The 18904-nt window shown below is 42.6% G+C and overlaps 1 protein-coding gene and 1 long non-coding RNA gene across 17 annotated transcripts in view; one reads left to right on the top strand and one right to left on the bottom strand.

Moving 5' to 3' along the window:
* Positions 1-18904, top strand: part of Cpeb3 (cytoplasmic polyadenylation element binding protein 3) — a 188642-nt gene that overhangs the window by 84319 nt on the left and 85419 nt on the right. For all 16 annotated transcript variants that reach the window (XM_042262928.2, XM_076562899.1, XM_042262950.2 and 13 more), the window contains one exon: positions 6402-6458. In XM_042262928.2, coding sequence (XP_042118862.2) covers positions 6402-6458 — 57 coding nt within the window. The remainder of the gene's footprint in view (positions 1-6401; positions 6459-18904) is intronic.
* The window catches only part of LOC143271048 (uncharacterized), a 33998-nt gene continuing 15390 nt past the window's right edge, over positions 297-18904 (bottom strand). Inside the window, exons 2-3 of the long non-coding RNA XR_013048320.1 lie at positions 12569-12616; positions 297-596 (exon numbers count right to left, since the gene is read on the bottom strand). This is a non-coding gene — a long non-coding RNA (uncharacterized LOC143271048). The remainder of the gene's footprint in view (positions 597-12568; positions 12617-18904) is intronic.

The raw sequence follows: 18904 nt of genomic DNA, 5'->3' as shown, positions 1-18904 counted from the left end.
AGCAAGGGGAGGTTCCTTCATCCCTGCATCCTCACTCTCACACCAGAGTCCAGTCTGCTGACGGCCCAGAGTGACTGATGAACTGGTTCTGTGTATTTGGATTTTCTCTTCCTTTGTCAGTCAGGGAACTGAGATTTGAAAAATGAAAAGAGCAGGTGTTGGTTGAGAACTCAGATTGAAGGGCCTGCATTTCAAAGGTATACTGAAAAAGTCTGAGGAAAAAACAGCCCATTTTCTGGTAATAGTGCTTCAGCACATTTAAATTGACAGAACTTGGAAGATGTGAATGCCACCCCTTTGCTGTTACAGAGACACTTTTCTCTATTCATCATATTTAAATGTAACATGACAGACTTACACAAAATTGGATCCCTTTGGGGAATTTTTAGGTTCCCTTGTTTTTTTTAAAAGACATGTATGTTCATTACATTTTCTTTTGACTTGATCCTCCAGAAGAAAATATGCTGTCTATTCTGTAGCTTGAATCATTGCTCAGTTTTATTTCAATGTCAACTTCTTTCGACCTATGTCGGTTTGTCCTTTACAAAGTTAGCCGAGTCTTAGCTGCACGTGTGTCCCAGTTTGATTCCCAACACCTAAAGGGAAGGACAAAAGGACCCTATCAACTGCTGGAGACAGACTGAATCACCAAGAAGTGATTGTTCTTGTCTGTGTATTTCCAACCTCCTCCTCTCTTGGAGGCTTACTTGGTCACCCAGGCTAGCCCTGAACCCCTGCACTTAGGAGATCTCCTTGTCTCACCTTCCTTTGCAGCTGCGACTAAAGGTAGCCATGTTCTGTTACTTTGCCTGATCCCCCCCCCCCCCCAGGGTTTCTCTGTGTAGCTTTGCGCCTTTCCTGGAACTTGCTTTGGAGACCAGGCTGGCCTTGAACTCACAGAGATCCGCCTGGATCTGCCTCCCGAGTGCTGGGATTAAAGGTGTGCACCACCACCACCCGGCTACTTTGCCCGATTTAAGATACGTTTTGTTTTTGTTTTTTTTCCGACACCGGGTTTCTCTGTATAACAGCCCTGGCTGTCCTTGAGCTCTCACTGTTGCTCAGGCTGGCCTCAAACTCAATGATCCACCTGCCTCTGCCTCCCAAGTGCTGGGATTAAAGGCGTGCACCACCACTTCCTCGCTCAAGATATGACCATTTTCATCACCTAACAGTTATAAAAGGAAGATTATACCTGGGTACTCACTTCTGTAATTCTAATTCAGTTGAGCTGCAGCTTTAACCAAGAAAACAAGTGCAAAGGATTTACGAATTGATGGCAGTTGTGATGTGATGGCAAGCATGCCTACGGCCCCAGCTGCTAGGAAGGGTGTGACTGGAGCCCACAGTACAGCCTGTCCCTCCCTGGGGAGGGAGAGAGGGGGAGAGGAAGGGGGGGAAGAGAGAGAGAGGAGAGAGAGAGAGAGTGTGTCCTACAGCACCACTTGTAGGAATCTGTTTTCTTTTTCTACCATGTCCCAGGCACTGAATTCGGGTCACTGGGCTTGGTGGTGAGTTTATTTGCTCAGCCTCAAGATCTGCCCCCCCCCCTTCTGTTTTGAGACAGGGTCTTACTGTGGAGCTAAGCGGGTCTTAAATTCAAGATTCACCTGCCTCAGCCTTTGAGACCTGGTATTATAGGCATATCCACCACACCCGACTTCACTGTTTCTCTGGGAGTGTATCTCTAACTTTTTAGAAAAAATAGGTAAAATTTAGAAGACTTTTTTCTTGAACAAAGCACTACATTTTCTTTGAAGCTGCTTAAGTACTTGACTTTTTTTTAGAGTAAAGTGGGTGATTAAAGAAAGATGTGTTAGTGTGCTGAAGAACTGGCTTCCATACTAATTATGAGTTAATAAAAAATCCAGTTTTTATTTGGACACAAAAGTATGGGTTTTCTTTGGCTCTGAAATTTGAATAATTGTAGATTTTAAAATATGAATCAATTGAGTCTATGAAGATGTAATGTTTTTTTCCATTCTAAACAAACATAACTCAGTTCTCTGCCCTCTGTCTCCGTCCTCTCCTGTCTGTTATGTCCTGTGATAGGAGCAAAGTGGGGCAGTCTCAGATTTCCACAGCATCGTTCAATTTAGTAAGACGACGGATGCCTTCCAGCTTCTGAAACCTTATATTTTACACTATGCTTGAATGATAGCTAGCGGCAAGAACACTTTAAAAATAGCAGACTCATGGACAGGTGACAGATGTCACACTGGCAGCACCAGACTGCAGTAACAAAATCACCAGATGTCACACGCTCAGTCCTGTTTTCACAGCTGATTCAACAGCAGCATTTGTGGGACAAAAGGAAGCGAAAAGAAATGGCCTCTTCTGAATTTAGCATCGAGGTTTCTCTGCCACTACACTCTTTCTCTTCCAAAATCCTGCAATAGGTGCTAAAGTTTAGATGCACAGTACACTAAGAAGAATTATAAGATGATCACAGTCTTAGGAAAGAAAGCTTCATGTTTTCTACAGTGAAAAGTATAAATAAAAACTGACTGTGTTAGTCTTTAGTGATCTTATTTTTTCCATATATTCTAATTTTTATTCAATGAAAATAGATTGCATTTATATGCTAAACTACTTTTTGGAGAGATAAACTAAACAGTCATATTTAACTTTACCAAAAGCATTATATTTAGTAGGAAATCTAAATTATATTCAGCTTATAGAGTCTAGGGATCCAGTATTGACACAGAGTTCCTTTCAAGATTTATGTTACTTTTTATCCAAAGATCCATTGGAAAAAAATTAGGGAGAAGACCAGAAAAGGTAAAAACTACTCCTTTTTTTTTTTTCCAAGCAGCTGTGCCTCCCCCATCAGACCCCAGCAGTCCTCCCCCATCAGACCCAGCAGTCCTCCCCCATCAGACCCCAGCAGTCCTCCCCCATCAGACCCCAGCAGTCCTCCCCCATCAGACCCGGCAGTGCCTCCCCCATCAGACCCGGCAGTGTCTCCCCCATCAGACCCGGCAGTCCTCCCCCATCAGACCCGGCAGTCCTCCCCCATCAGACCCGGCAGTGCCTCCCCCATCAGACCCCAGCAGTCCTCCCCATCAGACCCCAGCAGTGCCTCCCCCATCAGACCCCAGCAGTGCCTCCTGCTCTGCTCCTTAAGACAGAGTTGCAAGTAACCAGTGAGGTAGAGGATGATAACTAAGAAGCAGCCACTGCCTCTCAAGTTCATCAAGGTGAAATGTTCTAGCTCTTCAAGAAACTCAAAATGCCATGTAGCTGATCAAGCTCTGAGACTAAAAAGGGCAACATTCCAGAAACATAGAAACTTTATTTGGTGCAATGTCAGTAAAGTAGGTAATTCTCTATTATACAGGAATTGAAGTTGAATGAAGAGCAACTAAATTTGGGGTCACTCGATGTCCTTGACAACCTTCCTTTATTGTTATAATATTAAGGATCATCGGTCCCTTTTAAGGACCCATACTGTCCTTTGAATATTCATTGATCAAACATTGAAGAGGTCCTGCTTTTCATGTTTTGTTTAAACAAGATCTCACTATATAGTGCTGACTGGCTTAGAATTCACAGAGATTGCCTGTACACCACTGTCTCTGACTTTTTCAAGATATTGTTGCTTGGTTTTTGAGATGATTTTACTGTGCAGCTCAGGCTGACTTTGAAATTGTGATTCTTTTGCCCCTGCCTCTTCTGTGTGGGCTATAGATGTGTGCCAGCATCTAACTAAACAGATTCTGTTTTCTTTAAGTTCCAGTGGACAGTGAGTTTGAAGTCTTGATGGGATTTTATGTAGACTTTCTGGCAACTAGCTAGTGTGGTTGATGCCCTAGAATATGATAAAGATGAATTAGAGGATATTATTTTTAGTGTTCACGGATATTAGTTTTGGGTGTAAAGAACATTGATTTAATTAAATGAAACCAGAATGTAAATTCTTTCTTTCTTTCTTTTTTTTTTTCCAAGACAGGGTTTCTCTGTGTAGCTTTGCACCTTTCCTGGAACTCACTCTGTAGCCCAGGTTGGCCTGGAACTCACAGACATCCGCCTGCCTCTGCTGAGATTAAAGGCGTGCACCACCACTGCCCGGCCAGAATGTACATTCTTACTGAGTCAAATCTTGTTCTGGTGACAAATTTTTGTGAAATAGTTTTTCATATAGGTGTTGGTAGGAGACAGCATTGCATATGGTATAGACTTTAACTTTCAGAGACTCTAAAGAGACCAAGGAATTAGAAAAGCATAGTAAGGCATGTGGGATAAGTATAGTTATGTTAAATATGGCTTTCAACAATGGGATTCTTTTAAAACTCCTAGTAATTAGTTTATAGCTAATATGAAAAGTTTTTCTACAGAAATCATATATTTAAGAATATTTCCTTTATTATTTGACAGTTTCATTGATTTTTCTCAACACACACACACACACACACACACACACACACACACTACAAGTGGTATAAAGTTGAGTGAGGACTTCGGTTTCTTTCATTAAGTTATTTTGTTTTTCTGTGGTCTTGAGCTTAGCAGTGTTGTTTGCCTCCAAATCCCAAAAATAGAGTTTAATACCAAATGAAAACTGGGCCTTTTACAATTACATTATAACAGCTGTAGCTGTTATAGGAAAAAAATCAGAAACCTTTATCTCCAGCTTTCTCTATACTATTCTTCCCCAAATGGAATTGATGTTTGTTTAAGCAGTGGCTATAAAATACAATGACCGTAGGAATATCTCAGTGGTAAAACACTTGTCTTAAAATTAACATTTTTCAGCCCGGCAGTGGTGGTGCACACCATTAATCCCAGCGCTTGGGAGGCAGAGACAGGTGGATCTCAGTGAGTTCAAGGCCAGCATGGTTTACAAAGCAAGTTCCAGGACAGTCAGGGCTACCTACACAGAGAAACACTGTCTAGAAAAACAAAGCAAAAAAAATTAACATTTTTTTCTTTGGATTTCATGATAACTCTCAAAGTAACTATGTATGAAAAGTTTACAGAGTCAAATATATAGACATTACATCTTAGTTATTGTTTCTATATCTTTTTGTGTGTTTGTTTTTTGAAACATGGTATTACTCTGTAACTATAGACTGGTCCTGAATTCCCAACATTCCTCTTGTCTCCCAAGTTCTGGGATTACAGGGGTGAGCCACCACACCTGATTTTGATAACTATTTTATTGAAGAAATTGGTCAAGAAATCTTGCATAGTACATTTTCCTCCTATACAAGACTCTTTGGGTTTAATTTTAATTTTTTGGGTACATGTATCTTCTCTAATAATGAAAAGAGCAGCAGCCATCTGCATCTTTCATTCTATACCCTTGCGTCTTTCCCTCTGTACTTCCGAATCTCACTCTATCCATCTCCCCATCGCCACCCCTGCCCCGCCATGTACACACCTTTCACTCTTTACCCCAATGGGCCATTGGTTGAAACATCTGATTCTATCTCTGATCTTACAGATCAAGGGTTCACACTTTGTGAAGGACTGCAGAATAAATATTTTAGGGTTTACAAGACACAGGGCTCTGTTGCCTCTTTGCTTTTGTTTGGTTTTCCAGCCCATTAAAAATGTAAAAATGATTCTTAACCTCAGAAGTATATAAAAATAGGAAGCCAACCAATGTGGGCAGAAGTTTCAATTCCCATGTTATTCATAAAGATGAAACTCTGGAAAGTCACATTTATCACAGGTCCGAAGAGTAGTTAGTGGTGGGGGCAGGCAAGGTAGTGCATGCTTTAATCCCTGTTCTTGAGAGAGACAAAGACAGGCAGATCTCTGTGAGCTAGAGACCAGCCTAGTGTAAATGGTGAGCGCTATCTAGATGAGGAGGAACACAGCAACTCACCATACAAACCAACCCCAGAAGGAAAGGAAGGAGTGCAGGACAACTTAGGAACGCTTACATTGTTACGTCAGTCTTTCTTTCCCTTGCTGTATTTGCATAGAATTTATCATCTTTCTTCATTTTGCTACTCTGGTAATTATGTTGCATTTTTTGAGCCATTATGAAACTATCTTTTTATTCTCTATAAACTTCTCTAAATTTCTTTTTTATGCCTTACTTTGAAGGGCATAAATACATGATTGTTTAAATAAAATGCTTACCAAGGAAATGGACTTGTTTAAATTTAATATGGGAGATGTACAAATTTCAGATTATAACGGAAGCTTCTTTTTGTTTGGTTGTATTTTGTGTTGAGACTTTGGCTTTGTTTTAAGGCTTTTCATGTCTGTGTTTTATGAATTGATTTAAAATTGTTGTAAATGCTTTGGCCTTGATAGCATTGCTATAGAGTAATCTGTAATGTTTTGTTATGTGTATATTTTGTAGTGTATTTGAAATAATTATATTGAACAACTTTTTTTGTTTGTGTGTATGTGTGTGCTTAAGATAAAATTACTTTATTTTCCAGGACGCATGGGAATAAATTTCCATCATCCAGGAACAGATAACATTATGGCACTGAACAGTAAGTCTTCCTATGAAATACTCTATAAAAGTATCAGTCAGGTTTGCAATATACTTTTTGCTTAATTAGATTTTCACTGTTTCATGTTTCATTGGGGGTAGTAGACTACTGTTCGATACAAGCGGTTCTCAGTGGGATTTCTGTACCACCAGCATCAGCATTACTTGGGAACTACTAAAAACACAAAATCTCAGGGTCTTCTACAGCCCTACCCATGGAATGAGAAACTTGGAGGATGGATTCTAGAAATTTGTGCATTAGCAGTCATTTAGGTGATTCTGAGTAAACAAAAGCTTGAAAACTCACTGCTCCAAGCCAGCATTGGCAGAATGCAACCCTGTGAACTAACTCTGGCCTACCTGCCTGTGTTTGTAAATAAGTTTTAAATTAGTAACAGGAAATGTTCCCAGCTCCTGCTCTATACCATTAGGGTGAAATAATGAAAGGAGGAGGTATAGTACGGGGGGGGGGGGGGGGAGGAGAGAGAAGGGCAGAAATGTGAAGGAATAAGTTAGCTAATTTATACATAACATAATTTTCTCATTGTTGTAAGCAGTCCATAGATGTTTCAAGACGGATATTCAGGGCTCTTCCATTGATAAAATTTGTATATTATGATGTTAGCAGCTTTGCTAGTCAGAAGTGGTTTTGTCAGTATAATTATGGGATTATATTCTAGAGCCACAAAAATAAGAATGATTAACCAGAATGTTGCTTAGTTGCTCAATGCTTTGGAGAGTCAGGAGTGGTGACACACACCTATAATCCCAGCACTTGGGATGTAATGGTGGAGGAGGATCAGGAGTTCAAGGTCACACTCACTATGGAGAGAGCATGAGGCAGTTTAGGCTATTTGAGACTGTGCTATAAGCACTATGTCTGAATTTTTCATGTCGCTCATTACACACAGCACAGTAACTATTTATATAAACATACATGTTTGTAGGTTAGGAAAGGGTTGGAGAGGCTACAGCAGAGTTCAGGAGTCACACTGGTCCCTCCTGGAGGCAGAGGCAGAGAGCAGGTACAGATAAGAAGCTGTCCTTGCGGTAGTTAGAGACAATAGGAAGGACCCAGTTGAACTGCTAGAGGCATGCAGAGCGAAGCCACAAGGTCTCCAGGTTGAGCCGGCCTGCAGAGGTGAGGTGTGAGCCCATGGAGGCGTAAGATAGGAGGCAGTGGACAACTGATGGGCGGGGAGGGGCTGCAGTTATAGTGTATTACACCACCTTTGGAGTTATAGCTGGAATGAAGCCCTAGGACAGCCAGGAGTTCTCAGCCTGTGGGTCCCTTGGTGCACAGCTGGATGGTCAGGTGACAGGCCTGTGTGGCTGTTGTCACCACACTGTTAGGTGTCCTCCTCTTTGTGGAATCTAGGTGAAGGAGTTTCACTCCTTGTTCTGGTATGGTCCGTAAATTCTTGGGCCTGGTTCCTCTGGTTCAGTTTTAATATGTCAGTGTGCGCATGCGTTCCTAATCTTCTTTATCAGTTTATGGGTGGAGTAAGCTGTTTGTCAGTCTGTCTCCTGTTCGGTGCTGGACAGATGTGGTAGCTATGTATACAGAGAGGTGCAGGATCACCCTGCTTCTGTGTTAGCACTCAAAATGGAGTCCAGTGCTGCGTGTAAAATGAAAATCGTCCAGGGCGAGGCACGGTATGGAGAACTTAGAGCAGAGATCAGTGTGATCTCCACACCTTGTCTCAAAAAACAAAAACCCTGGAAGTGTGCCCAGGGTCAGTGTCTGCCCAGGGTCAGCTTGCCTCTCCAGCGTGTACAGACCAAACAACTTCACAAGAACCTACACAGAAACTGTTTGTCATCAGGAGGCCCGGATAAGCTGTTAACTCTCAGAATTGCAGTTTTTTTCCTCTGTCAAGTGATACCAATTTGTGACCTCTTATCCTCTCAGGGTGCAGGCCAATTCCTGGTCCACATGGGGGACATACTGAGTAAATGTAGGGCTGTGTATGTTAATCCACTTTCTTCTTGAGTAAGGGTTTTAAACTACCATTAGAATTTCTTAAGACAGATTTTAGATTCTCTAAAATATATACACATTTAATCTAAAATATTACACATTTCCTTGGATCTGACATGCAGCACTTAACCCTAAGCATGTGGGAATCACTGGCTCTGCTTGGGTGACACAAGCCCTGATCTGTGCTATGCATGTGTCCTGTTTGACAATGCAAATTCCAAAGTGTGCACTCTCATTTCCTATTTCAGAGAGAAAGGACACTACATCAAGAGTATGCTACATTTGTGTGTGTGTGTGTGTGTGTGTGTGTGTGTGTGTGTGTGTGTGTGTGTGTATGAGAGAGAGAGAGAGGAGAGAGAGAACTGATAATGTTCTTAGCTGAGCTTCGTTAGTAACTATGAGGAGACATCGTTAGATGATGGGAGTTAGAGCTGACCGTGAAGGAACAGTGTGGTAGTATTGTATTGTCTGCCTGAAGCAGTTGCTGTGTATCTGGAAATGACCTAATTTGACATGATGTGAATTGTCCTCTGCAAGAGGGAGAGGATGCAATTTGTTGGTTTCTGTGTAGAAAATGAAACTAAAAGACATTTTCTCTTCAAAAGGTTTTGATTATGTTTGGTTTATAAAATAAGAGATTTCATTTATGAGATTTGCACACTGTACATGTGGCTTGCTTAAATCTCCCTTTTAGCATCAATTGCATCTCTTAGAGAAAGGAGGCTGATTAGGTAATATTCAGAAATGTTTTTTACTGTGGTGAATAATGTGTGTGGGTGGGTAAGTGTATATATGCCATGGTGTAGGTGCAGAGGTCAGAAGGCCATTTTGCCGATATCTATGTCACATGTTGACGAGCTATATAGATAGTTGAATGTGATGGCAGACAAGACTATATTAGTCTTACGTGCTTCTCGGGGTTTTCCCAGGGTTGACAAATCCATTTGGCTCCTCAAAATAAACCATTAAAAAAACAACAACCAGAGTTTGGCATTTGCTCTGCTTATAGTCAGTTCTCTTTCAAAATCATCTCATCTTGACATGGTCTCATCCTCTGTTGGATGTTGTATTACATGTGGGATTTGCACACTTTGACACATTGAGCCCAGCTCATCTAGTCACATGTATGTAATGTGTGCAGACATGTTTGGGTGTGTAGTATTTATGTAGAGGCTAGGTTGGGCTTAGAAGTTGAGATTCTCCCACCTCCACCTCCCAAATGCTGGGATTTGACCCATGTGCCACCATACACAGCTCCACATAGTCTCTTCTCTTCCTATCCCACCCCCTGGTTTCTTTGGGACAGTCTGACTAGCTCAGGCCAGCCTCAGACTCACTTGCCCCACTTGTAACTCTCGCTGGCCTTGGAGACACGTGCCCCGTGCCCAGCAGCACATAGGTGTTTCTGTCTTCTGTTTTCCTGTCATCTGTCATCCCAGAGTTCCTGTCCTATGAAGGTCGTTTCTTCTCCCTCAACTTTTACATAAGAATAATTGGAATGAAATTAAAGACCACTAAAATTTATGGTGGCTCACACCTTTAATCCTAGCACTCAGGAGGCAAAGGCAGGTGGATGGATCTCTGAGATGGAGGCCAGACTGGTCTAAACAATGAGTTCCAGGAGAGGCGGGGCTGCACAGAGAAATCCTGTCTCAAAAACAAACAAAACAAAACAAAACAGAAATCACTAAAATTTTACTAATTCACAATTTTTGGTCTTTGAAGGGAACTAAATAGAAGTTTAGCTATATTTTTTAAAAAGAGAGGGAGTAGCTGAGAAGACAAGTGTTTTTGAGGGTGGTACGCACCTGTAGTCCCAGCACTTGGGAGGCTGAGGCAGAAGGAAAGCAAGTTGAAGATCGGCCTGGGCCTCGGTGAGATGTTGAAAGGTGGGGTGGAGGAACTCTATGAACCGAGTTTCTCCTTTCTTCCTCTGAACAGTCCCTGTTTTTAAACTCTGCACAAAGCCACCCTTCAGAGTATCCTTCTTTCATTCCTTGGCTCACCCAAACCTGAGTTCCTCTGGAGATATAAGTGTGTTCTCAGCTCTCTTGACTGGATGGGAAGGGAGGTGCCAGAGTGAGCATTCGCACCTGTCAGAGAGTGTGGGCCAGTTGTCTGGGGTCTGCTGTCCTAGGGCATGTCTCCCAGTTACTCTTGTTTTGTTTTGAGTTTTGAGACAGGGGTTCTCTGTGTAGCCCTGGCTGTCCTGGAACTCACTCTGTAAATAAGGCTGGCCTTGAACTCACAGAATTCTTCTTACTTCTGCCTCCCAAGTCCTGGGATTAAAGGTGTGCACCACCACTGCCTAGCTCCCATTTACATTTAACCCTGAGAAACACCACTGCTGGTGTCATCCAGAAGACAGGAAATAAGTTTAGGAGAGATGGAAAGGATACCAGTTGTGGAAAGCAAGGAGCAATTGGCAGGAAGTCTATAAGCATGTAGGGTATGGGAAGGTTGGTAAGATTTGTATAAAGCCAGAATCTCTGTGTGTGTGTGTGTGTGTGTGTGTGTGTGTGTGTGTGTGTGTGTGTGTGTGTTTGCGTTTGCGCGTGCGCACGTGTGCACATGTATGTTTGTGTGTGGGGGTTTGTGCATGGACGTGTATGAACATGCATCTGGAGGCCAGCAGACAGCCTTGGATGTCATTCCTCAGGCACTGTCACCATTCTTTGCAGATCTGTCTTGCCACCCTGGAGCTTGCTGAAGAGAGGAGGCTGTTGCTGGGCCAGTGAGCCCAGGGATTTCCCTGTGCCTGCCTCCCGAGAGCTGGGATTATAAGTGTGCCACCATGCTCAAGTCTCCTTCTGCCCCACAGTTGTTCCCATGCTTGCCAGGCAAACACTTTGCCAACTGGGCTCATCTCCCTGATTTTTCCTCTTTAAGACAGTAAATCTAGGGACCAGAGAGTGGCTCAGGAGTTAGGAGTCCTTCTCAGAAGACACGCTTTATTTCCAGCACCCGTATTGGTCAACTCATAGCTACTTGTCACTCCAGCTCCAGGGGACCCAATGCCCTTTTCTGGCCTCTGAGGATACCTGGACATGTGTGATATCCACTCACACAGACACATATAAAAAACAATGTAAAAAAAAAATCTTTGAGGGGGAGCGTCGATTCAGGGCTTCTCTGTGTAGCCCTAGCCATTCTGGAACTTGCTCTGTAGACGAGACTGGCCTTGAAATCAGAGATCCACCTGCTTCTGCCTCCCCAATGCTGGGATTAAAGACATGCATCACCACTGCCAGATAAAATAAGTAAGTTTTTAAGACTATAAGTCTAGTAAGAATTAGTAGGCCTGTGTTTGGGCTGGATCCTGAGACACAGCTAAGAAAGAAATGAATTCCTTCAGTGTTGTAGAATATAAAAGGGTGGATGGTAGAAGGAACCCCCACTCACCAGTAAGACCCACTGCTTATCCAGTATTTCCAAAATAAAAGTAGTTGTGAAGCAATGTGTTCTTTCCTCTAGAGTGGGTAATATGCCCCTTGCTGTTGTAATGATTATCCACTGCTCCATCTTTATTTTTACTGCAACAACTCCGTAAGTTTGCATGATACAGCTTTCCCTGCCCGAAAAGGAGGGAGACCCCTGAGAGTGCTTCTGGCTTCCTCCGTGGTAGTGTTTGTATCAGGCAGGTTTTCCTCTGATGCTTATGGTAGCTTATGGTTTTGCTTTTCTACGTGGGTGGTGGGTATACATTTGCTTTAGCAGTTGTGGCCTTCCATAGGATGGTTGTCTGACTTGGTGATTTTCTCTCACACTGCTTCTCAGAAAAGTGCCTCCATGACTGGCCCAAGTCAACCAAGTTAAGGTCAAATTCCTGTTCAAAGCCAGGATGGTCATTGTCAGCTTAAGAGGCATTACTGCCGAGGGTGTGCAGTTTATTCCTTTTGACTTTCTCCCTTTTCCAGCTGGCTTAGGGAAACTGGCAAATGAAGGAAGTTGCTTGATGAGTACACAAACAGAGTAGTGTGCCTAAGGGGGTAGAGTCGTTTGCTTCCAGCAGCTCTCTGGCAAGCATCTGAGAGCACAGGAAACCTTCCCACACAGCACTTAACTAACCCAGCAGTAGTTGGCTATGTCTGGGGTCAGGCAGATCTGCTGTCACCTCTTACCAGCTCTACCAGCTCAGGGCCTCAGTCTTCACTCCTCATTTTCCCTGATTTCTTCACCTGTCAAGTGGAGAGAAGGACCATGAAAATGACTGGTACACAGCACAGTGACTGACTTGTAGATAAAGCTTATGTGAGCTGTCCCTGCCTCTGCTTCCTGCTTCAGCTTTGTGGCTGCCTGGTAAAGATCTCCCTTAATTTGCATATTAGAGTTCCAAAATAGGAGCTTATATTATATTGATTATCTTTATTTTTGAGACCTCTGTACTCAGGCTGATCTTGAATTTACCATGAACCTCCTACTTCTGAGTCACTGTGCCTGGCTTTTTGTTGTTGGTTTTTGTTTGTTTTGTTTTTGTTCTTTGAAATAGGGTCTTATTATGTAGCTCAGGCTGGCCTTGAACTCCCAGCAGTCAGTCTTGCTGCCTCAGCCTCTGAAGGGCTGGTATTACAGGCATGTGCTACTGTGTCCAGCATTTAAGATTTCATTGTTATTTTATTCTGATATTTCCAAGCCATAATTAGTGTTTGAAAAAGAGGTGAGTAGGGAATCTGAAGTGCCATGACCTCTGACAGGGAGATGATTCTTTGTCCATGCTCTTCCTCATCAGAATACCCCAGGCAGTTGGAAACTGAAGAGTCCTAGAAGAAAACCTGGACAGTTTGAAAACTTAAAATATTAATATCTTAAAAGGGGGTAGGGATCTGGGGGAGAGTGATGCATAAGAAGCTTGAAACACTGGGTTTTATCATACAGCACTATAAGAAAAGAGAAACCTAATAACCAAAAAGACATTGAGCTGTTTGAGAAGTTCCAGAGTCACTCATTGACCAATGAAAATCCTCTATACATAGCCCATGCACTGAGCCACTTGGACCCTTAGTGAAAGCTTTCCTCTCCATTTCTCCTCCTAACTAATGTTTTGACATATTTCAGAATGCCTTCCTGTATTTGTGTTGGAACTGAGAGCTGACAGTGCATTTGTTGAATCAAAAGAGAAAACATGAACCATATTAGTATGGCTGTTTGTGTTGGGTGGACTCTGGGGTGGTTGCTTTGGCTCCTCAGCTCCCTCTTTGTCATGCTTTGCTGAGTATGAGCTCCTTGGGGAGGCTCAGCTGAAAGGAAGTGGCAGAGAGGGACACATGATGCATTTGTGCCAGAATAAAAAGAAAGCCAGCTTTGCTAGAGTTCCTAATGGAATTTTTCAAAATTGGAGGGGCACATTGTTATTTTTGCTTACTGTGAGTGATAAAGTAAAAAATAGTTTTTGTTTGGTTGAGACAGGATCTTGCTATATAGCTTTGGCCAGCCTGGAACTTATTGTGTAGCCCAGGTGGGCCTAAAACTCGCAGTAATTCCCCTGTCTCAACCTCCCAAGTGGTAGGATTACAGGCTTGAGGAACTATACCTGATCCTAAGAAAATACTTTTTTCTGTGTTTGTGGGATTGTGTGTGTTTGTACAACATGTGGGTATCTTCATCAGTCTCCACGTTTTTTTGAGATAGGGTTTTTCACTGAACACGGAGCTCAGCAATTCCTGTAGACTGGCTGGCCAGTGAACTTCAGTGATTCCTGTCTCCTCCCTCTTCCTAGCAATCTCTTCCCCTCTCCCCACCCCCGCCAATTCCCTGGTACCAGAGTGATAGGGTTCTAGACATGTGCTGCTGTGCCTGACTTTCACTTGGGTCCTGGGGACTGAACTAAGGTCCTCTTGCTTATATGGCAAGTACTTATAGGGAGTGAGCCATCTCTCCAGCTGTTATGTTTTTTTGAGACAAGGTGGAGTTTTTCATGAAGATGGAGTTTTTCATCATGACCATGATCAGCTGTGTACTGCCAGCTACTTTCCAATAACCACAAAGAGGCTTAATATTAATTATAAATGCTCGGCCAATAGCTCAGGCTTGTTACTAGTTAACACTTACAACTTAAATTAACCCATTTATATTAATCTACATTCTATCACATGGCGTTACCTCTCTTTCATCTTGCACCTCTTGTTTACTCTCCTTGTCTGGCTGGTGCCTCCTCTGACTCCACCCTTCTTCTTCCCAGTGTCCTTAGTCTGGTTCTCCCACCTAACTTTGTCCTGTCCAGCTATTGGCAAGTCAGCTTCTTTAAAATAATCACAGTGACATATATTCACACAGTGTAAAGGAATATCCAACAGGTTCATATAGCCTAAGCTGGTCTTGAACTTGCTATGTAGCTGAGGCTGGCCTTAAACTTGATGATTTTCCTGCCTCTACCTCCAGAGTGGTGGGATTGTAGTTGTGCCCATCACACTCAAAAAAAAGAAAATAATTTCATTATGTTTATTTGTTTATTTTGAGACAGGGTTTTGCTTTGTAGCCCCAGCTGACCTGGGAACTCTCAAAGATCACTGGCCTCTGCTTCCTGAGTATTATGATTAAAGGCATGAGTCACCACGTCCAGCAGAAAATAATTTCAGAGGATAATATGACAGTGAATTTTTCTGACATTCACAAACCAAAGTAATTATTTTGGAGATTTTGAAAATTTCATAAACAAGATATCCATTGCTGTTCTTTCTAAATCTGAGCAGACTTAGGAATTAAAATACAGGTGTGATATGAACACATTATAAATGATGGATAATTAAATAGCAATTAGATATATGATACTTAACATACATTTGAAATAGGTTTGGATAGATGCTCTAAAACAACACTGTAAGGGGCCTGAGAGTTTCTTTTTGATGCTACCAAGTTGGGGTCTAAGAAAGGTATTTTAATATGAGATCAGGCCCAAGGGTTAAGAGGAGAGACCGGAAGCATGGCTGTGGGCTTCTCTAAGAGAGCATAACAGAATAGCATCCGTGTGGGGGTCTTTACAAATGGATAAACGGGCATTAAGAAGCTGTGTGGGACTTGACCAGGGTGACAAGGTGGAACCAGGAGCAGAGCTTCCTGCCTCCTGGTTGAAGGTGCTTCTTTTTGCTTTAAATACTTAAGAGTGACACACACACACACACACACACACACACACACGCACGCATGCACGCACGCACACGCACACACTCACACACACACACTCACACGCCCTTATTTATTCTTTTTTCTTAAAAGTAGAATGGTCAGTCTGGTCTACATAACTTGATATTGAAAATTGTAAATAAGTTAAGTTTGAAATTGTCTTGTGATTTTAAGGGGTTTTGGAAGAGATTCCTTGTGTATATGAAATTTCTTAACAGGAGTTGATTTTCTTCCTCACAGTAAAGACACAGGAACCAACTAGTTTCTTATTGTTCCCTATGGACTTCCTGTTTGCTTTCTCCTCTTGTGTAAGCAGTGTAGCCTGGACTTCCTGTTTGTAGCATTCACCACACATATAATTAACTTCAAAAAAAAATCTTAGAGGTTAATCCGTAAACATTTCAAATTTCAAAGAAGACTTCTCTCATGATGCCAATTAGAATTCAGTGAAGAACAACACAACACATATGGTAGCTGTAGCTGAAGCTCAGTGATCCAGCAGTAGCCCATCATGAGCAAAACTCTGGTTTGATTACCAGGACTGCAAAAGAGAAAAGTGTATGTGTGCATCTGTGTACAGCACATAAAGAAAGCCAACGCTTTTGTTTATATTGATGACTGGAAAAGAAAAATGCTTATTTTTGTTGTGGATATAATATGTATAGTGGAAACTTAGAGAATACAATGTGATGTTTTGATACTTAAATACATTGTGTACTAATTCAGAATAATTAGCATATTCATCACTTCATGTTTATCATTTCTTTGTGATGAAAATGTTCAAAATTCTGGCTATTGCTGGGGGTGATTGCACAGGCCTGTAATCCCAGGCACTGAAGAGACTGAAGAAGGAAGATCCTAAGTTCAAGCCAGCCTGGGCTATAGAGCAAGATCAAGGCCACCTTGTATTGTTAGGAGGGGGAACAGAGATACCAGGGGCTGGGGAGGGATGGCTCAGTTGATAAAGCTCTAGCTACATAGGCATGGCTTTGATCTCCACCACCCCCACAACAAGCCAGGTATGATAGCATGCACTTGTAATCCAGTGCCAGGGAAGTGGAAATAGTGGGGTGCTTGGAGCTAACTGGCTAGCCAGTCTAGCCTAATTGGTGAGCCCCAGACCAGTGAGAGCTCTGTCTCAGGAAACAGTGGCGGACAGTACCTGAAGAACAACATCTAAGGTGGTACTGTGTCCTTCAAATACATATGTACCCCCGCCATGAGTGTGAACATACACAATAACCGAATCAGGAGCTGGAGGGGTGCCTCGTTGGTAAAATTTTTCCGTGCTAGAAAGAGAACTTGAGTTCAATCCCCAATCTCCACCTAAGTGGAGAGCAACTGGAAAAGACACCAGAACCTGAGTTCAATACCCAATCCCCATCTAAGTGGAGAGCAACTGAGAGAGATACCTGAAGTCAACCTCTAGTTTCTATACATTGCACACAATAACACATGCGAGCACAAATAAACACATACACACATACACAAAAATTGGTTACGATGTGTAAAAGTTCTTATTCAACTTTTCTGAAAAGAAGACATGCAAATAATAGCAAATAGAAATTAAAAACAGAGCAAAACTCTCAAACTCTATTGCTTATCGCTCGGGAATTGCAAATCCAAACTACAAGAAGGTGGTACTTCATTTCTATTGGAATGCCTCTTACGAGAGTGTGGGAGCCCGTTCTGGGGTTCCTCGTGGCTTTACCCAGCAGGTCCGAATAGAGGATGATCAGGACCACGGGCCTGAGTGCAGGTGTCTGAGATGGTCTGCACTTGGCTGTGCTGGGGGGGGGGGTCTTTTGCTCCACCCCTTGGCATCTCTATAAAATCCCTGGACCAGAGACAGTCCGGGCCCATTGGAATAGGTTCCAGGCCCTCTCGAGGCTACCCTTTATTTTCTATCTGTTTATCTCCGCAAGATTCTCCGCTATAAATCCTTCTATCTAATATTTCCTGCTGCTCGCACTCAAGAAAACTCTGGGAAGCTGTGGGGGTGGTGGGTAAACGCCCCACACGAGAGATAGTGAGTACCAGGCAAGATGTGGAGAAAAGTGCCCCTCCCCATCCTGCCAGGGGTCAACATTAACTAGCATAGTCCTTAATAGTGCACTTCTAATGTGGGTGTGTTTTTTAAAGATTAAAAATAGAACTGTCATATGACACAGCAATCAAACACCTGTGTATAGATCTAAAGGAAATCACACCTTCATGCCCATGTTCATTAAAGTACTATTCCCAGTAGCCAGGTATCCATCAAAGGATGGGTGGGGTATGTATACATAGTAGCATACATATACTCAGCAAGTAAAGCCACTCATTGCCAAGCCTGGCAACCTGAGTTCAGTCCCTGGATCTGCATGGTGGAAGGTGAACCAGTTTCCTCAAATTGTCCTATGACCGCTGGGCGGCGGTGGTGCCCACCTTTAATCCCAGCACTCGGGAGGCAGAGCTAGATGGATCTCTGTGAGTTCAAGGCCAGCCTGGTCTACAGAGCAAGATCCAGGACAGACACCAAAACTACACAGAGAAACCCTGTCTCGAAAAACCAAAAAAATTGTCCTATGACTTACACACAAGTACCTTGGCATGCATGTGTGCACACATACATACATACATACATACACAATAAATAATATAAATAAAACATTGTCATTAGCAACACCATGGATGAACCTGGAAAACATGTTAAGTGAAATAAGTCACAGAAAGAAAAATACAGCACAAGCTTGCCCACTTGTGGTAATTTTTTGTTGTTTTGTTTTGTTTTTCGAGACCAGGTTTCTCTATGTAGGATAGGAGCCAGGCTAGGTGTGAGGCAAATGAAGAGCTTCTTGTGGCTGGGACTGTTCCAAAATTTCCAAAAACGTTATTTTTGGTAGCTTTCTTCTATGAAGGAACCTTTGTTTCTAGATGAGAGATGCCTCGATGGTAGGCGGGAAACTTAGAACCCTGACCAACGGGCCCAGCATTGGTGCTGTGAGCTCCTTACATTTGTCTACTCTTCTCTCTATAATTCTCTACATTATTTTGGAGCTCATAATTGTAGAATGAGCAAGTATTGACTTTCCCAAATAATCAAAAATTGAAGATTTATATAAAGTTTGAAGAGATCTCATAAGATTTTTGGCATGAGCCCGGCGGTGGTGGCACATGCCTTTAATCCCAGCACTTGCAAGGCAGGTGGATCTCTGTGAGTTCGAGGCCAGCCTGGTCTACAGAGTGAGTTCCAGGAAACATGACCAAGCTATACAGAGAAACCCTGTCTAGGAAAAAAAGGACTTAAAAAGGACTTTTGGCATGGTGTCTGGAGAAGATGGTTTGTTGAAAACAGATGCTCTGGT

The sequence above is a fragment of the Peromyscus maniculatus genome, chromosome 1, assembly GCF_049852395.1.
Source record: "Peromyscus maniculatus bairdii isolate BWxNUB_F1_BW_parent chromosome 1, HU_Pman_BW_mat_3.1, whole genome shotgun sequence".
In the NCBI taxonomy this organism is placed as follows: Eukaryota; Metazoa; Chordata; class Mammalia; order Rodentia; family Cricetidae; genus Peromyscus; species Peromyscus maniculatus.
The sequence above is the reverse complement of the archived record's forward strand: the minus strand, read 5'-3'. Positions and strand labels throughout refer to the sequence as shown.